Below are 15,731 nucleotides of genomic sequence, written 5' to 3'. Positions count from 1 at the left end.
AGCAGACACTCTGATCCAGAGAGACTTACAGTTAGTGAGTCATTTAGCAGACACTCTGATCCAGAGAGACTTACAGTTAGTGAGTCATTTAGCAGACACTCTGATCCAGAGAGACTTACAGTTAGTGAGTCATTTAGCAGACACTCTGATCCAGAGACTTACAGTTAGTGAGTCATTTAGCAGACACTCTGATCCAGAGAGACTTACAGTTAGTGAGTCATTTAGCAGACACTCTGATCCAGAGAGACTTACAGTTAGTGAGTCATTTAGCAGACACTCTGATCCAGAGAGACTTACAGTTAGTGAGTCATTTAGCAGACACTCTGATCCAGAGAGACTTACAGTTAGTGAGTCATTTAGCAGACACTCTGATCCAGAGAGACTTACAGTTAGTGAGTCATTTAGCAGACACTCTGATCCAGAGAGACTTACAGTTAGTGAGTCATTTAGCAGACACTCTGATCCAGAGAGACTTACAGTTAGTGAGTCATTTAGCAGACACTCTGATCCAGAGAGACTTACAGTTAGTGAGTCATTTAGCAGACACTCTGATCCAGAGAGACTTACAGTTAGTGAGTCATTTAGCAGACACTCTGATCCAGAGAGACTTACAGTTAGTGAGTCATTTAGCAGACACTCTGATCCAGAGAGACTTACAGTTAGTGAGTCATTTAGCAGACACTCTGATCCAGAGAGACTTACAGTTAGTGAGTCATTTAGCAGACACTCTGATCCAGAGAGACTTACAGTTAGTGAGTCATTTAGCAGACACTCTGATCCAGAGAGACTTACAGTTAGTGAGTCATTTAGCAGACACTCTGATCCAGAGAGACTTACAGTTAGTGAGTCATTTAGCAGACACTCTGATCCAGAGAGACTTACAGTTAGTGAGTCATTTAGCAGACACTCTGATCCAGAGAGACTTACAGTTAGTGAGTCATTTAGCAGACACTCTGATCCAGAGAGACTTACAGTTAGTGAGTCATTTAGCAGACACTCTGATCCAGAGAGACTTACAGTTAGTGAGTCATTTAGCAGACACTCTGATCCAGAGAGACTTACAGTTAGTGAGTCATTTAGCAGACACTCTGATCCAGAGACTTACAGTTAGTGAGTCATTTAGCAGACTCTGATCCAGAGAGACTTACAGTTAGTGAGTCATTTAGCAGACACTCTGATCCAGAGAGACTTACAGTTAGTGAGTCATTTAGCAGACTCTGATCCAGAGAGACTTACAGTTAGTGAGTCATTTAGCAGACACTCTGATCCAGAGAGACTTACAGTTAGTGAGTCATTTAGCAGACACTCTGATCCAGAGAGACTTACAGTTAGTGAGTCATTTAGCAGACACTCTGATCCAGAGAGACTTACAGTTAGTGAGTCATTTAGCAGACACTCTGATCCAGAGAGACTTACAGTTAGTGAGTCATTTAGCAGACACTCTGATCCAGAGAGACTTACAGTTAGTGAGTCATTTAGCAGACACTCTGATCCAGAGAGACTTACAGTTAGTGAGTCATTTAGCAGACACTCTGATCCAGAGAGACTTACAGTTAGTGAGTCATTTAGCAGACACTCTGATCCAGAGAGACTTACAGTTAGTGAGTCATTTAGCAGACACTCTGATCCAGAGAGACTTACAGTTAGTGAGTCATTTAGCAGACACTCTGATCCAGAGAGACTTACAGTTAGTGAGTCATTTAGCAGACACTCTGATCCAGAGAGACTTACAGTTAGTGAGTCATTTAGCAGACACTCTGATCCAGAGACTTACAGTTAGTGAGTCATTTAGCAGACACTCTGATCCAGAGAGACTTACAGTTAGTGAGTCATTTAGCAGACACTCTGATCCAGAGAGACTTACAGTTAGTGAGTCATTTAGCAGACACTCTGATCCAGAGAGACTTACAGTTAGTGAGTCATTTAGCAGACACTCTGATCCAGAGAGACTTACAGTTAGTGAGTCATTTAGCAGACTCTGATCCAGAGAGACTTACAGTTAGTGAGTCATTTAGCAGACACTCTGATCCAGAGAGACTTACAGTTAGTGAGTCATTTAGCAGACACTCTGATCCAGAGAGACTTACAGTTAGTGAGTCATTTAGCAGACACTCTGATCCAGAGAGACTTACAGTTAGTGAGTCATTTAGCAGACACTCTGATCCAGAGAGACTTACAGTTAGTGAGTCATTTAGCAGACACTCTGATCCAGAGAGACTTACAGTTAGTGAGTCATTTAGCAGACACTCTGATCCAGAGAGACTTACAGTTAGTGAGTCATTTAGCAGACACTCTGATCCAGAGAGACTTACAGTTAGTGAGTCATTTAGCAGACACTCTGATCCAGAGAGACTTACAGTTAGTGAGTCATTTAGCAGACACTCTGATCCAGAGAGACTTACAGTTAGTGAGTCATTTAGCAGACACTCTGATCCAGAGAGACTTACAGTTAGTGAGTCATTTAGCAGACACTCTGATCCAGAGAGACTTACAGTTAGTGAGTCATTTAGCAGACACTCTGATCCAGAGAGACTTACAGTTAGTGAGTCATTTAGCAGACACTCTGATCCAGAGAGACTTACAGTTAGTGAGTCATTTAGCAGACACTCTGATCCAGAGACTTACAGTTAGTGAGTCATTTAGCAGACACTCTGATCCAGAGAGACTTACAGTTAGTGAGTCATTTAGCAGACACTCTGATCCAGAGAGACTTACAGTTAGTGAGTCATTTAGCAGACACTCTGATCCAGAGAGACTTACAGTTAGTGAGTCATTTAGCAGACACTCTGATCCAGAGAGACTTACAGTTAGTGAGTCATTTAGCAGACTCTGATCCAGAGAGACTTACAGTTAGTGAGTCATTTAGCAGACACTCTGATCCAGAGAGACTTACAGTTAGTGAGTCATTTAGCAGACACTCTGATCCAGAGAGACTTACAGTTAGTGAGTCATTTAGCAGACACTCTGATCCAGAGAGACTTACAGTTAGTGAGTCATTTAGCAGACACTCTGATCCAGAGAGACTTACAGTTAGTGAGTCATTTAGCAGACACTCTGATCCAGAGAGACTTACAGTTAGTGAGTCATTTAGCAGACTCTGATCCAGAGAGACTTACAGTTAGTGAGTCATTTAGCAGACACTCTGATCCAGAGAGACTTACAGTTAGTGAGTCATTTAGCAGACACTCTGATCCAGAGAGACTTACAGTTAGTGAGTCATTTAGCAGACACTCTGATCCAGAGAGACTTACAGTTAGTGAGTCATTTAGCAGACACTCTGATCCAGAGAGACTTACAGTTAGTGAGTCATTTAGCAGACACTCTGATCCAGAGAGACTTACAGTTAGTGAGTCATTTAGCAGACACTCTGATCCAGAGAGACTTACAGTTAGTGAGTCATTTAGCAGACACTCTGATCCAGAGAGACTTACAGTTAGTGAGTCATTTAGCAGACACTCTGATCCAGAGAGACTTACAGTTAGTGAGTCATTTAGCAGACACTCTGATCCAGAGAGACTTACAGTTAGTGAGTCATTTAGCAGACACTCTGATCCAGAGAGACTTACAGTTAGTGAGTCATTTAGCAGACACTCTGATCCAGAGAGACTTACAGTTAGTGAGTCATTTAGCAGACACTCTGATCCAGAGAGACTTACAGTTAGTGAGTCATTTAGCAGACACTCTGATCCAGAGAGACTTACAGTTAGTGAGTCATTTAGCAGACACTCTGATCCAGAGAGACTTACAGTTAGTGAGTCATTTAGCAGACACTCTGATCCAGAGAGACTTACAGTTAGTGAGTCATTTAGCAGACTCTGATCCAGAGAGACTTACAGTTAGTGAGTCATTTAGCAGACACTCTGATCCAGAGAGACTTACAGTTAGTGAGTCATTTAGCAGACACTCTGATCCAGAGAGACTTACAGTTAGTGAGTCATTTAGCAGACACTCTGATCCAGAGAGACTTACAGTTAGTGAGTCATTTAGCAGACACTCTGATCCAGAGAGACTTACAGTTAGTGAGTCATTTAGCAGACACTCTGATCCAGAGAGACTTACAGTAGTGAGTCATTTAGCAGACACTCTGATCCAGAGAGACTTACAGTTAGTGAGTCATTTAGCAGACACTCTGATCCAGAGAGACTTACAGTTAGTGAGTCATTTAGCAGACACTCTGATCCAGAGACTTACTGTTAGTGAGTCATTTAGCAGACACTCTGATCCAGAGAGACTTACAGTTAGTGAGTCATTTAGCAGACTCTGATCCAGAGAGACTTACAGTTAGTGAGTCATTTAGCAGACACTCTGATCCAGAGAGACTTACAGTTAGTGAGTCATTTAGCAGACACTCTGATCCAGAGAGACTTACAGTTAGTGAGTCATTTAGCAGACACTCTGATCCAGAGAGACTTACAGTTAGTGAGTCATTTAGCAGACACTCTGATCCAGAGAGACTTACAGTTAGTGAGTCATTTAGCAGACACTCTGATCCAGAGAGACTTACAGTTAGTGAGTCATTTAGCAGACACTCTGATCCAGAGAGACTTACAGTTAGTGAGTCATTTAGCAGACACTCTGATCCAGAGAGACTTACAGTTAGTGAGTCATTTAGCAGACACTCTGATCCAGAGAGACTTACAGTTAGTGAGTCATTTAGCAGACACTCTGATCCAGAGAGACTTACAGTTAGTGAGTCATTTAGCAGACACTCTGATCCAGAGAGACTTACAGTTAGTGAGTCATTTAGCAGACACTCTGATCCAGAGAGACTTACAGTTAGTGAGTCATTTAGCAGACACTCTGATCCAGAGAGACTTACAGTTAGTGAGTCATTTAGCAGACACTCTGATCCAGAGAGACTTACAGTTAGTGAGTCATTTAGCAGACACTGATCCAGAGAGACAGTTAGTGAGTCATTTAGCAGACACTCTGATCCAGAGAGACTTACAGTTAGTGAGTCATTTAGCAGACACTCTGATCCAGAGAGACTTACAGTTAGTGAGTCATTTAGCAGACACTCTGATCCAGAGAGACTTACAGTTAGTGAGTCATTTAGCAGACACTCTGATCCAGAGAGACTTACAGTTAGTGAGTCATTTAGCAGACACTCTGATCCAGAGACTTACAGTTAGTGAGTCATTTAGCAGACACTCTGATCCAGAGAGACTTACAGTTAGTGAGTCATTTAGCAGACACTCTGATCCAGAGAGACTTACAGTTAGTGAGTCATTTAGCAGACACTCTGATCCAGAGAGACTTACAGTTAGTGAGTCATTTAGCAGACACTCTGATCCAGAGAGACTTACAGTTAGTGAGTCATTTAGCAGACACTCTGATCCAGAGAGACTTACAGTTAGTGAGTCATTTAGCAGACACTCTGATCCAGAGAGACTTACAGTTAGTGAGTCATTTAGCAGACACTCTGATCCAGAGAGACTTACAGTTAGTGAGTCATTTAGCAGACACTCTGATCCAGAGAGACTTACAGTTAGTGAGTCATTTAGCAGACACTCTGATCCAGAGAGACTTACAGTTAGTGAGTCATTTAGCAGACACTCTGATCCAGAGAGACTTACAGTTAGTGAGTCATTTAGCAGACTCTGATCCAGAGAGACTTACAGTTAGTGAGTCATTTAGCAGACACTCTGATCCAGAGAGACTTACAGTTAGTGAGTCATTTAGCAGACACTCTGATCCAGAGAGACTTACAGTTAGTGAGTCATTTAGCAGACACTCTGATCCAGAGAGACTTACAGTTAGTGAGTCATTTAGCAGACACTCTGATCCAGAGAGACTTACAGTTAGTGAGTCATTTAGCAGACTCTGATCCAGAGAGACTTACAGTTAGTGAGTCATTTAGCAGACACTCTGATCCAGAGAGACTTACAGTTAGTGAGTCATTTAGCAGACTCTGATCCAGAGAGACTTACAGTTAGTGAGTCATTTAGCAGACACTCTGATCCAGAGAGACTTACAGTTAGTGAGTCATTTAGCAGACACTCTGATCCAGAGAGACTTACAGTTAGTGAGTCATTTAGCAGACACTCTGATCCAGAGAGACTTACAGTTAGTGAGTCATTTAGCAGACACTCTGATCCAGAGAGACTTACAGTTAGTGAGTCATTTAGCAGACACTCTGATCCAGAGAGACTTACAGTTAGTGAGTCATTTAGCAGACACTCTGATCCAGAGAGACTTACAGTTAGTGAGTCATTTAGCAGACACTCTGATCCAGAGAGACTTACAGTTAGTGAGTCATTTAGCAGACACTCTGATCCAGAGAGACTTACAGTTAGTGAGTCATTTAGCAGACACTCTGATCCAGAGAGACTTACAGTTAGTGAGTCATTTAGCAGACACTCTGATCCAGAGAGACTTATAGTTAGTGAGTCATTTAACAGACTCTGATCCAGAGAGACTTACAGTTAGTGAGTCATTTAGCAGACACTCTGATCCAGAGAGACTTACAGTTAGTGAGTCATTTAGCAGACTCTGATCCAGAGAGACTTACAGTTAGTGAGTCATTTAGCAGACACTCTGATCCAGAGAGACTTACAGTTAGTGAGTCATTTAGCAGACACTCTGATCCAGAGAGACTTACAGTTAGTGAGTCATTTAGCAGACACTCTGATCCAGAGAGACTTACAGTTAGTGAGTCATTTAGCAGACACTGATCCAGAGAGACAGTTAGTGAGTCATTTAGCAGACACTCTGATCCAGAGAGACTTACAGTTAGTGAGTCATTTAGCAGACACTCTGATCCAGAGAGACTTTACAGTTAGTGAGTCATTTAGCAGACACTCTGATCCAGAGAGACTTACAGTTAGTGAGTCATTTAGCAGACACTCTGATCCAGAGAGACTTACAGTTAGTGAGTCATTTAGCAGACACTCTGATCCAGAGAGACTTACAGTTAGTGAGTCATTTAGCAGACTCTGATCCAGAGAGACTTACAGTTAGTGAGTCATTTAGCAGACTCTGTTCCAGAGAGACTTACAGTTAGTGAGTCATTTAGCAGACACTCTGATCCAGAGAGACTTACAGTTAGTGAGTCATTTAGCAGACACTCTGATCCAGAGAGACTTACAGTTAGTGAGTCATTTAGCAGACACTCTGATCCAGAGAGACTTACAGTTAGTGAGTCATTTAGCAGACACTCTGATCCAGAGAGACTTACAGTTAGTGAGTCATTTAGCAGACACTGATCCAGAGAGACAGTTAGTGAGTCATTTAGCAGACACTGATCCAGAGAGACAGTTAGTGAGTCATTTAGCAAACTCTGATCCAGAGAGACAGTTAGTGAGTCATTTAGCAGACTCTGATCCAGAGAGACAGTTAGTGAGTCATTTAGCAGACTCTGATCCAGAGAGACAGTTAGTGAGTCATTTAGCAGACTCTGATCCAGAGAGACAGTTAGTGAGTCATTTAGCAGACTCTGATCCAGAGAGACACAGTTAGTGAGTCATTTAGCAGACTCTGATCCAGAGAGACAGTTAGTGAGTCATTTAGCAGACTCTGATCCAGAGAGACAGTTAGTGAGTCATTTAGCAGACTCTGATCCAGAGAGACAGTTAGTGAGTCATTTAGCAGACTCTGATCCAGAGAGACAGTTAGTGAGTCATTTAGCAGACTCTGATCCAGAGAGACAGTTAGTGAGTCATTTAGCAGACATTGATCCAGAGAGACTTACAGTGAGTGCTTCATTTAGCAGACTCTGATCCAGAGAGACAGTTAGTGAGTCATTTAGCAGACATTGATCCAGAGAGACAGTTAGTGAGTCATTTAGCAGACTCTGATCCAGAGAGACAGTTAGTGAGTCATTTAGCAGACTCTGATCCAGAGAGACAGTTAGTGAGTCATTTAGCAGACATTGATCCAGAGAGACAGTTAGTGAGTCATTTAGCAGACTCTGATCCAGAGAGACTTACAGTTAGTGAGTCATTTAGCAGACTCTGATCCAGAGAGACTTACAGTTAGTGAGTCATTTAGCAGACACTGATCCAGAGAGCTAGTTAGTGAGTTCATCTTATGACAGCTAGGTGAGACAACCACATCACAGTCATAGTACTTTTTCCCTCAACAAGTATTTCTCAGCAGTCCGTGTTAGTAGGAAAAGACAAGGGCCTTTGTTTGTTTCTCTCCTCAGGAACATGTCAAGGGAGACTGTTGACTCCACCAATATTCCCTTACCTCAGACCCCATTCACGTAGTTATCTCTTGCTATTCCCTTACCTCAGACCCCATTCACGTAGTTATCTCTTGCTATTCCCTTACCTCAGACCCCATTCACGTAGTTATCTCTTGCTATTCCCTTACCTCAGACCCCATTCACGTAGTTATCTCTTGCTATTCCCTTACCTCTGACCCCATTCACGTAGTTATCTCTTGCTATTCCCTTACCTCAGACCCCATTCACGTAGTTATCTCTTGCTATTCCCTTACCTCTGACCCCATTCACGTAGTTATCTCTTGCTATTCCCTTACCTCAGACCCCATTCACGTAGTTATCTCTTGACCCCATTCACGTATTCCTTGCTATTCCCTTACCTCAGACCCCATTCACGTAGTTATCTCTTGCTATTCCCTTACCTCAGACCCCATTCACGTAGTTATCTCTTGCTATTCCCTTACCTCAGACCCCATTCACGTAGTTATCTCTTGCTATTCCCTTACCTCAGACCCCATTCACGTAGTTATCTCTTGCTATTCCCTTACCTCAGACCCCATTCACGTAGTTATCTCTTGCTATTCCCTTACCTTAGACCCCATTCACGTCGTTATCTCTTGCTATTCCCTTACCTCAGACCCCATTCACGTAGTTATCTCTTGCTATTCCCTTACCTCAGACCCCATTCACGTAGTTAGATCCCTTTGCACAGCCGGAATAAATACGTTTAAGTACATACATGCTTTTGTATACAAAAAAATGACATTGTTCTATGTTGGAGTTTCACCTCCCACATAGTCTATCCCCTCCATGTTTGTTAGCTAAGTCCCACAGGTTAGGGTAGTATTATGATGTCATATCCTGTCTCTCTCCAGGCAAGTCCCACCTGGCCATCGTCCAGCGGGTCAACAACGAGGGTGAGGGTGACCCCTTTTATGAGGTCATGGGCATCGTGACCCTGGAGGACGTTATAGAGGAGATCATCAAGTCAGAGATACTGGACGAGACTGACCTCTACAGTACGTACACGTACACATGCACACACGCACACACACGCACGCACACACACACACGCACGCACACACGCACGCACGCACACACACGCACTCACGCGCACACACGCACGCACGCACACGCACGCACTCACACAATACTGCTGATTCTTTATGTGTGTGTGTGTGTCGGTGTGTGTGTGCACCTGCATGTGCGTCCATCCATGTGTGTGTCTCACCCTACATCTGATAACCTCTAAGTGTCTCCCTCTACAGCTGATAACCTCTCTAAGTGTTTCCCTCTACAGCTGATAACCTCTCTAAGTGTTGTGTCTCCCTCTACTGCTGATAACCTCTCTAAGTGTCTCCCTCTACAGCTGATAACCGTTCTAAGTGTCTCCCTCTACAGCTGATAACCTCTCTAAGTGTCTCCCTCTACAGCTGATAACCTCTCTAAGTGTTGTGTCTCCCTCTACAGCTGATAACCTCTCTAAGTGTCTCCCTCTACAGCTGATAACCTCTCTAAGTGTTGTGTCTCCCTCTACAGCTGATAACCTCTCTAAGTGTCTCCCTCTACAGCTGATAACCGTTCTAAGTGTCTCCCTCTACAGCTGATAACCTCTCTAAGTGTCTCCCTCTACAGCTGATAACCTCTCTAAGTGTTGTGTCTCCCTCTACAGCTGATAACCTCTCTAAGTGCTGTCTCCCTCTACAGCTGATAACCTCTCTAAGTGTTGTCTCCCTCTACAGCTGATAACCTCTCTAAGTGTCTCCCTCTACAGCTGATAACCGTTCTAAGCGTCGTGTTTCTCACCATGAGAGGAAGCAGCAGGATTTCTCCATCTTTAAGCTGTCGGAGAACGAGATGAAGGTGAAAATCTCTCCCCAGCTCCTCCTCGCCACGCACCGCTTCCTCTCCACAGGTAGGCCCACTGTGATGTCACTTCCTGTCCACTGTGAGGTCTCTTCCTGAGTGTTAAATAATTAAATATATCATCTCTGTGGAAATAAATTGTTCTCAATTTGAGGCCTGGTAAAAAAACAACCCATTGAATAGTAAAGAATGTTTACCAGTTATTACAAATGAACTTTTTCTTATTACTTTCCCACTGACTCTCTCATGTCTTCCTCTCTATCCCTCTTTCATCTCTCCCCTTTTACTGCCCTCTCCTCCTACCTCTTCTATCCCTCTTTCATCTCTCCCCTTTTACTGCCCTCTCGTCCTACCTCTTCTATCCCTCTTTCATCTCTCCCCTTTTACTGCCCTCTCCTCCTACCTCTTCTATCCCTCTTTCATCTCTCCCCTTTTACTGCCCTCTCGTCCTACCTGTCTATCCCTCTTTCATCTCTCCCCTTTTACTGCCCTCTCGTCCTACCTCTTCTATCCCTCTTTCATCTCTCCCCTTTTACTGCCCTCTCATCCTACCTCTTCTATCCCTCTTTCATCTCTCCCCTTTTACTGCCCTCTCGTCCTACCTCTTCTATCCCTCTTTCATCTCTCCCCTTTTACTGCCCTCTCGTCCTACCTCTTCTATCCCTCTTTCATCTCTCCCCTTTTACTGCCCTCTCCTACCTCTTCTATCCCTCTTTCATCTCTCCCCTTTTACTGCCCTCTCCTCCTACCTCTTCTATCCCTCTTTCATCTCTCCCCTTTTACTGCCCTCTCGTCCTACCTCTTCTATCCCTCTTTCATCTCTCCCCTTTTACTGCCCTCTCCTCCTACCTCTTCTATCCCTCTTTCATCTCTCCCCTTTTACTGCCCTCTCCTCCTATCTCTTCTATCCCTCTTTCATCTCTCCCCCTTTTACTGCCCTCTCCTTCTATCTCTTCTGTCCCTCTTTCATCTCTCCCCTTTTACTGCCCTCTCCTCCTACCTCTTCTATCCCTCTTTCATCTCTCCCCTTTTACTGCCCTCTCCTCCTCCTCCTTCTGTCCCTCTTTCATCTCTCCCCTTTTACTGCCCTCTCCTCCTACCTCTTCTATCCCTCTTTCATCTCTCCCCTTTTACTGCCCTCTCCTCCTACCTCTTCTATCCCTCTTTCATCTCTCCTTTTACTGCCCTCTCCTCCTACCTCTTCTATCCCTCTTTCATCTCTCCCCTTTTACTGCCCTCTCCTCCTACCTCTTCTATCCCTCTTTCATCTCTCCCCTTTTACTGCCTCTCCTACCTATCTCTCCCCTTTTACTGCCCTCTCCTCCTACCTCTTCTATCCCTCTTTCATCTCTCCCCTTTTACTGCCCTCTCCTCCTACCTCTTCTATCCCTCTTTCATCTCTCCCTTTTACTGCCCTCTCCTCCTACCTCTTCTATCCCTCTTTCATCTCTCCCCTTTTACTGTCCTCTCCTCCTCCTCTTCTATCCCTCTTTCATCTCTCCCCTTTTACTGCCCTCTCCTCCTACCTCTTCTATCCCTCTTTCATCTCTCCACTTTTACTGCCCTCTCCTCCTACCTCTTCTATCCCTCTTTCATCTCTCCCCTTTTACTGCCCTCTCCTCCTACCTCTTCTATCTATCCCTCCCTCCCTCCCTCCCTCCCTCCCTCCCTCCCTCCCTCCCTCCCTCCCTCCCTCCCTCCCTCCCTCCTGTAGAGGTGGAGCCCTTCAAGCCAGCCCACCTATCAGAGAAGATCTTACTGCGTCTCATTAAACACCCCAGTGTGGTCCAGGAGCTGAGCTTCGATGACAAGAACAAACTGGCCCCACAGCACTTCCTGTTTCAGAGAAACAAACCTGTTGACTACTTCATCCTGTTACTACAGGTACAAAACGCCCACAATAATTGTCCCTTAGCGATAAATTGATTTGACAAAACATTAGGAACACCTTGCTAATATTGAGTTACACCTCCTTTTGCCCTCAGAACAGCCTCAATTCATTGAGACATGTACGAGGTGTCGAAAGTGTTCCACAGGGATGCTGGTCCATGTTGACTCCAGTGCTTCCCACAGTTGTGTCATGTTGGCTGGACGTCCTTTTGGTGGTGGAACATTCTTGATACACACCGGAACTGTTGAGCGTTAAAAAACCCAGCAGCATTGCAGTTCTTGACTTACTCAAACCGGTGCGCCTGGCGCCTACTGTACTACCCGTTCAAAGGAACTTAACTATGTTGTCTTGTCCATTCACCCTCTGAACGACACACATACACAGACCATGTCTCAATTGTCTCAAAGCTTTAAAATCCTTCTTTAACCTGTCTCCTCCCCTTCATCTACATTGATTGAAGTGGATTTAACAAGTGACATCAATAAGGGATTGTAGCTTTAATCTGGATTCACCTGGTCAGTCTATGTCATGGAAAGAGCAGGTGTTCCTAATGTTTTGCATACTCAGTATATCATGTGCTGCAGGTGGAGGTGCTGACTGCTACAACAACCCTGGTTTTATATATAACTTGGATCTTCTAGAATGTGGCTTAGACACAAATCAGGGAACTTGACAATTTCTCTGTCCTGTGTGTCCAGGGTCGTGTGGAAGTGGAGTTTGGTAAAGAGGCTCTGAGGTTTGAGAACGGAGCGTTCGCCTACTATGGGGTGCCTGCCATCATGCCCACAGGTAACTGGCTCATCACTCACTCACTCACTCACTCATTCACAAACATTAACACGTGAATATTGAGAAACAGTCTGTGCACATTACAAGCTCAAAGAAAACAACGTTTCATGAGAAACATAACAGATTACACATACATTATCTGGACTGTCCCATTGCATAGACCAGAGAGTGGTAGAACACTATCTCATCCCTGTCTGACTCATTACCATCCTGTATGATTCAGTCCACAGATCCCCTCCCGTAGCAGTGGTCTGGACCGGTCTGACTCTATGCTGTATGGGGGCAGTCTGGGCCAACTCAACGGAGGGGGAGCGTCTACCTGCCTGACTACTCTGTTAGGCAGCTCACACACCTGCAGGTCATTAAGGTAGGCCTACCTAGACTACGGTACAGTACAGCCCCGCCCACCTCACGTTACCTGGATACACCTGCTCCAACACCATTTGGGGGACCTTTACTTGGCTCTCTAGCGACTCCATGTGGCGGGCCGGGCGCCTGCAGGCTGACCACGGCCGTCAGTTGAACGGTGTTTCCTCCGACACATTGGCGCGACTGGCTTCCGGGTTAAGTGGGCGGCGTTAAGGAGCACGGTTTGGCGGGTCATGTTTTGGAGGACACATGACTTGACCTTTGCCTCTACCGAGGCCCGTTGGGGAGTTGCAGTGATGAGACAAGATCGTAATTGAATTTGGGAGAGAAAGGAGGTCAAATAAAATAAATTAATAATAAAGGTCCCAAATAGCACCCTATTCTTTATACAGTGAACTACTTAATACATAGTCCTATGGTCCTTGGTCAAAAGTAGTGCACTTCATAGGAAAAAGTGTGTAATTTGTGATGCAACCTAGTAGCTTAGTCAGAGCTGTGGTACAGTACAGCCTCTAACTTCGACCTATGATTATTTATGACCTACGACCTTTCTTTGACCTTCGACTTCTAAACCCCAGATCACCCGTAGCCACTACCAGAACGCCCTGACAGCCACTCTGATGGACAGCTCCCCCCAGACCCCCGACACAGACGCCCGGCCCACAGACGGGAACACTCCCGACCTCCCTGTCCCAGAGCAGAGTGGAGACCACCTCCTACCCCCCAGAGAGACCCGGCCCAGCTCGGCCAGAACCAGAGGACAGCAGTCCTCCGTCCCACACAGCACCTCTCTGCTCAACGAGAAGAACCGCATCGTCCGTAAGTCAACCATACTGGTAGGAGGGAGGTAGAGAGAGAATAGACTTACTCCCTTTGCTTACTCTCCCTACAGGCAGTAAATCAGATGGTCAGAACAGCCCCAGTGACTGTGTGTATCATAACTGTCCTGTCTCTCCCTACAGGCAGTAAATCAGACGGTCAGAACAGCCCCAGTGACTGTGTGTATCATAACTGTCCTGTCTCTCCCTACAGGCAGTAAATCAGACGGTCAGAACAGCCCCAGTGACTGTGTGTATCATAACTGTCCTGTCTCTCCCTACAGGCAGTAAATCAGACGGTCAGAACAGCCCCAGTGACTGTGTGTATCATAACTGTCCTGTCTCTCCCTACAGGCAGTAAATCAGACGGTCAGAACAGCCCCAGTGACTGTGTATCATAACTGTCCTGTCTCCCCTACAGGCAGTAAATCAGACGGTCAGAACAGCCCCAGTGACTGTGTGTATCATAACTGTCCTGTCTCTCCCTACAGGCAGTAAATCAGACGGTCAGAACAGCCCCAGTGACTGTGTGTATCATAACTGTCCTGTCTCCCCCTACAGGCAGTAAATCAGACGGTCAGAACAGCCCCAGTGACTGTGTGTATCATAACTGTCCTGTCTCCCCCTACAGGCAGTAAATCAGACGGTCAGAACAGCCCCAGTGACTGTGTGTATCATAACTGTCCTGTCTCTCCCTACAGGCAGTAAATCAGACGGTCAGAACAGCCCCAGTGACTGTGTGTATCATAACTGTCCTGTCTCCCCCTACAGGCAGTAAATCAGACGGTCAGAACAGCCCCAGTGACTGTGTGTATCATAACTGTCCTGTCTCTCCCTACAGGCAGTAAATCAGACGGTCAGAACAGCCCCAGTGACTGTGTGTATCATAACTGTCCTGTCTCTCCTACAGGCAGTAAATCAGACGGTCAGAACAGCCCCAGTGACTGTGTGTATCATAACTGTCCTGTCTCTCCCTACAGGCAGTAAATCAGACGGTCAGAACAGCCCCAGTGACTGTGTGTATCATAACTGTCCTGTCTCTCCCTACAGGCAGTAAATCAGACGGTCAGAACAGCCCCAGTGACTCCGTGTTCCTCAGGATGGATGAGATCTCGTACATCAGAGAGAGCACTCAGAGAGGGACGTCACCAACGGTAAGAGAATACAGGGAGGAACAAAGGAGTGGGATGGAAGACTGGAGAATAAGGAGGATGTTGGTGATGAGGGAAGACATTTAACACAGACACAACATCCACAGTTTACTATGGAGATAACTGTCTGTCTCTCTCTCTCTCTCCCTCTCTCTGTCTCTCTCTCTGTCTCGCTCTCTCTCTCACTCTCTCTCTGTCTCTCTCTCTCCCCTCTCTCTCTCTCTCTCTCTCTGACACAGCCTCTGTTGCTATAGAAACGGACGCCCCCTCCTCTTTCATCAGTACTCTGTCTCTGAGTGGATCAGAGGACACACTGGGCAAGAAACTACTGCTCAAACTCAGTGAGTCACACACACACAACATACACAACATACACAACACACAAGTACACACAAATACACACACACACAAGCATGCATACACACAAATACACACACACCTTTACTCTCTTGTATTCTAACACCCGTGTGACAATCCAATTGCCCACACACACACATACAACCATTTAAATCTCAACCCAGCCACTGTGAAGGCACAAACCCAACAACCCCACGCTGTGTGTCCCCTCCACCGGTCACTTTGTCATGTTAGGATACGTCCCAAATGGCACTTCATTCCCATGGATCCTGGTCAAAAGTAGTGCACTAAATAGGGAGTAGAGTGCCATTTGGGATGCACCC

At 45.3% G+C, this 15,731-nt stretch overlaps 1 protein-coding gene across 1 annotated transcript in view; it reads left to right on the top strand.

Annotated features, from left to right (window-relative positions):
* Positions 1 to 15,388, top strand: part of LOC135530599 (metal transporter CNNM1-like) — a 31,028-nt gene extending 15,640 nt beyond the window's left edge. Inside the window, 10 exon segments of the mRNA XM_064958898.1 lie at positions 9,043 to 9,186; positions 9,942 to 10,082; positions 11,748 to 11,917; positions 12,623 to 12,713; positions 12,937 to 12,942; positions 12,945 to 13,013; positions 13,016 to 13,080; positions 13,661 to 13,901; positions 14,951 to 15,054; positions 15,291 to 15,388. Coding sequence (XP_064814970.1) covers positions 9,043 to 9,186; positions 9,942 to 10,082; positions 11,748 to 11,917; positions 12,623 to 12,713; positions 12,937 to 12,942; positions 12,945 to 13,013; positions 13,016 to 13,080; positions 13,661 to 13,901; positions 14,951 to 15,054; positions 15,291 to 15,305 — 1,046 coding nt within the window. The 3' untranslated portion in view covers positions 15,306 to 15,388.
* The last annotated feature ends 343 nt before the right edge of the window (positions 15,389 to 15,731 follow it).

Source organism: Oncorhynchus masou, unplaced genomic scaffold (assembly GCF_036934945.1).
Source record: "Oncorhynchus masou masou isolate Uvic2021 unplaced genomic scaffold, UVic_Omas_1.1 unplaced_scaffold_1391, whole genome shotgun sequence".
In the NCBI taxonomy this organism is placed as follows: Eukaryota; Metazoa; Chordata; class Actinopteri; order Salmoniformes; family Salmonidae; genus Oncorhynchus; species Oncorhynchus masou.
This window is presented reverse-complemented; position numbering and strand designations above follow the sequence as displayed.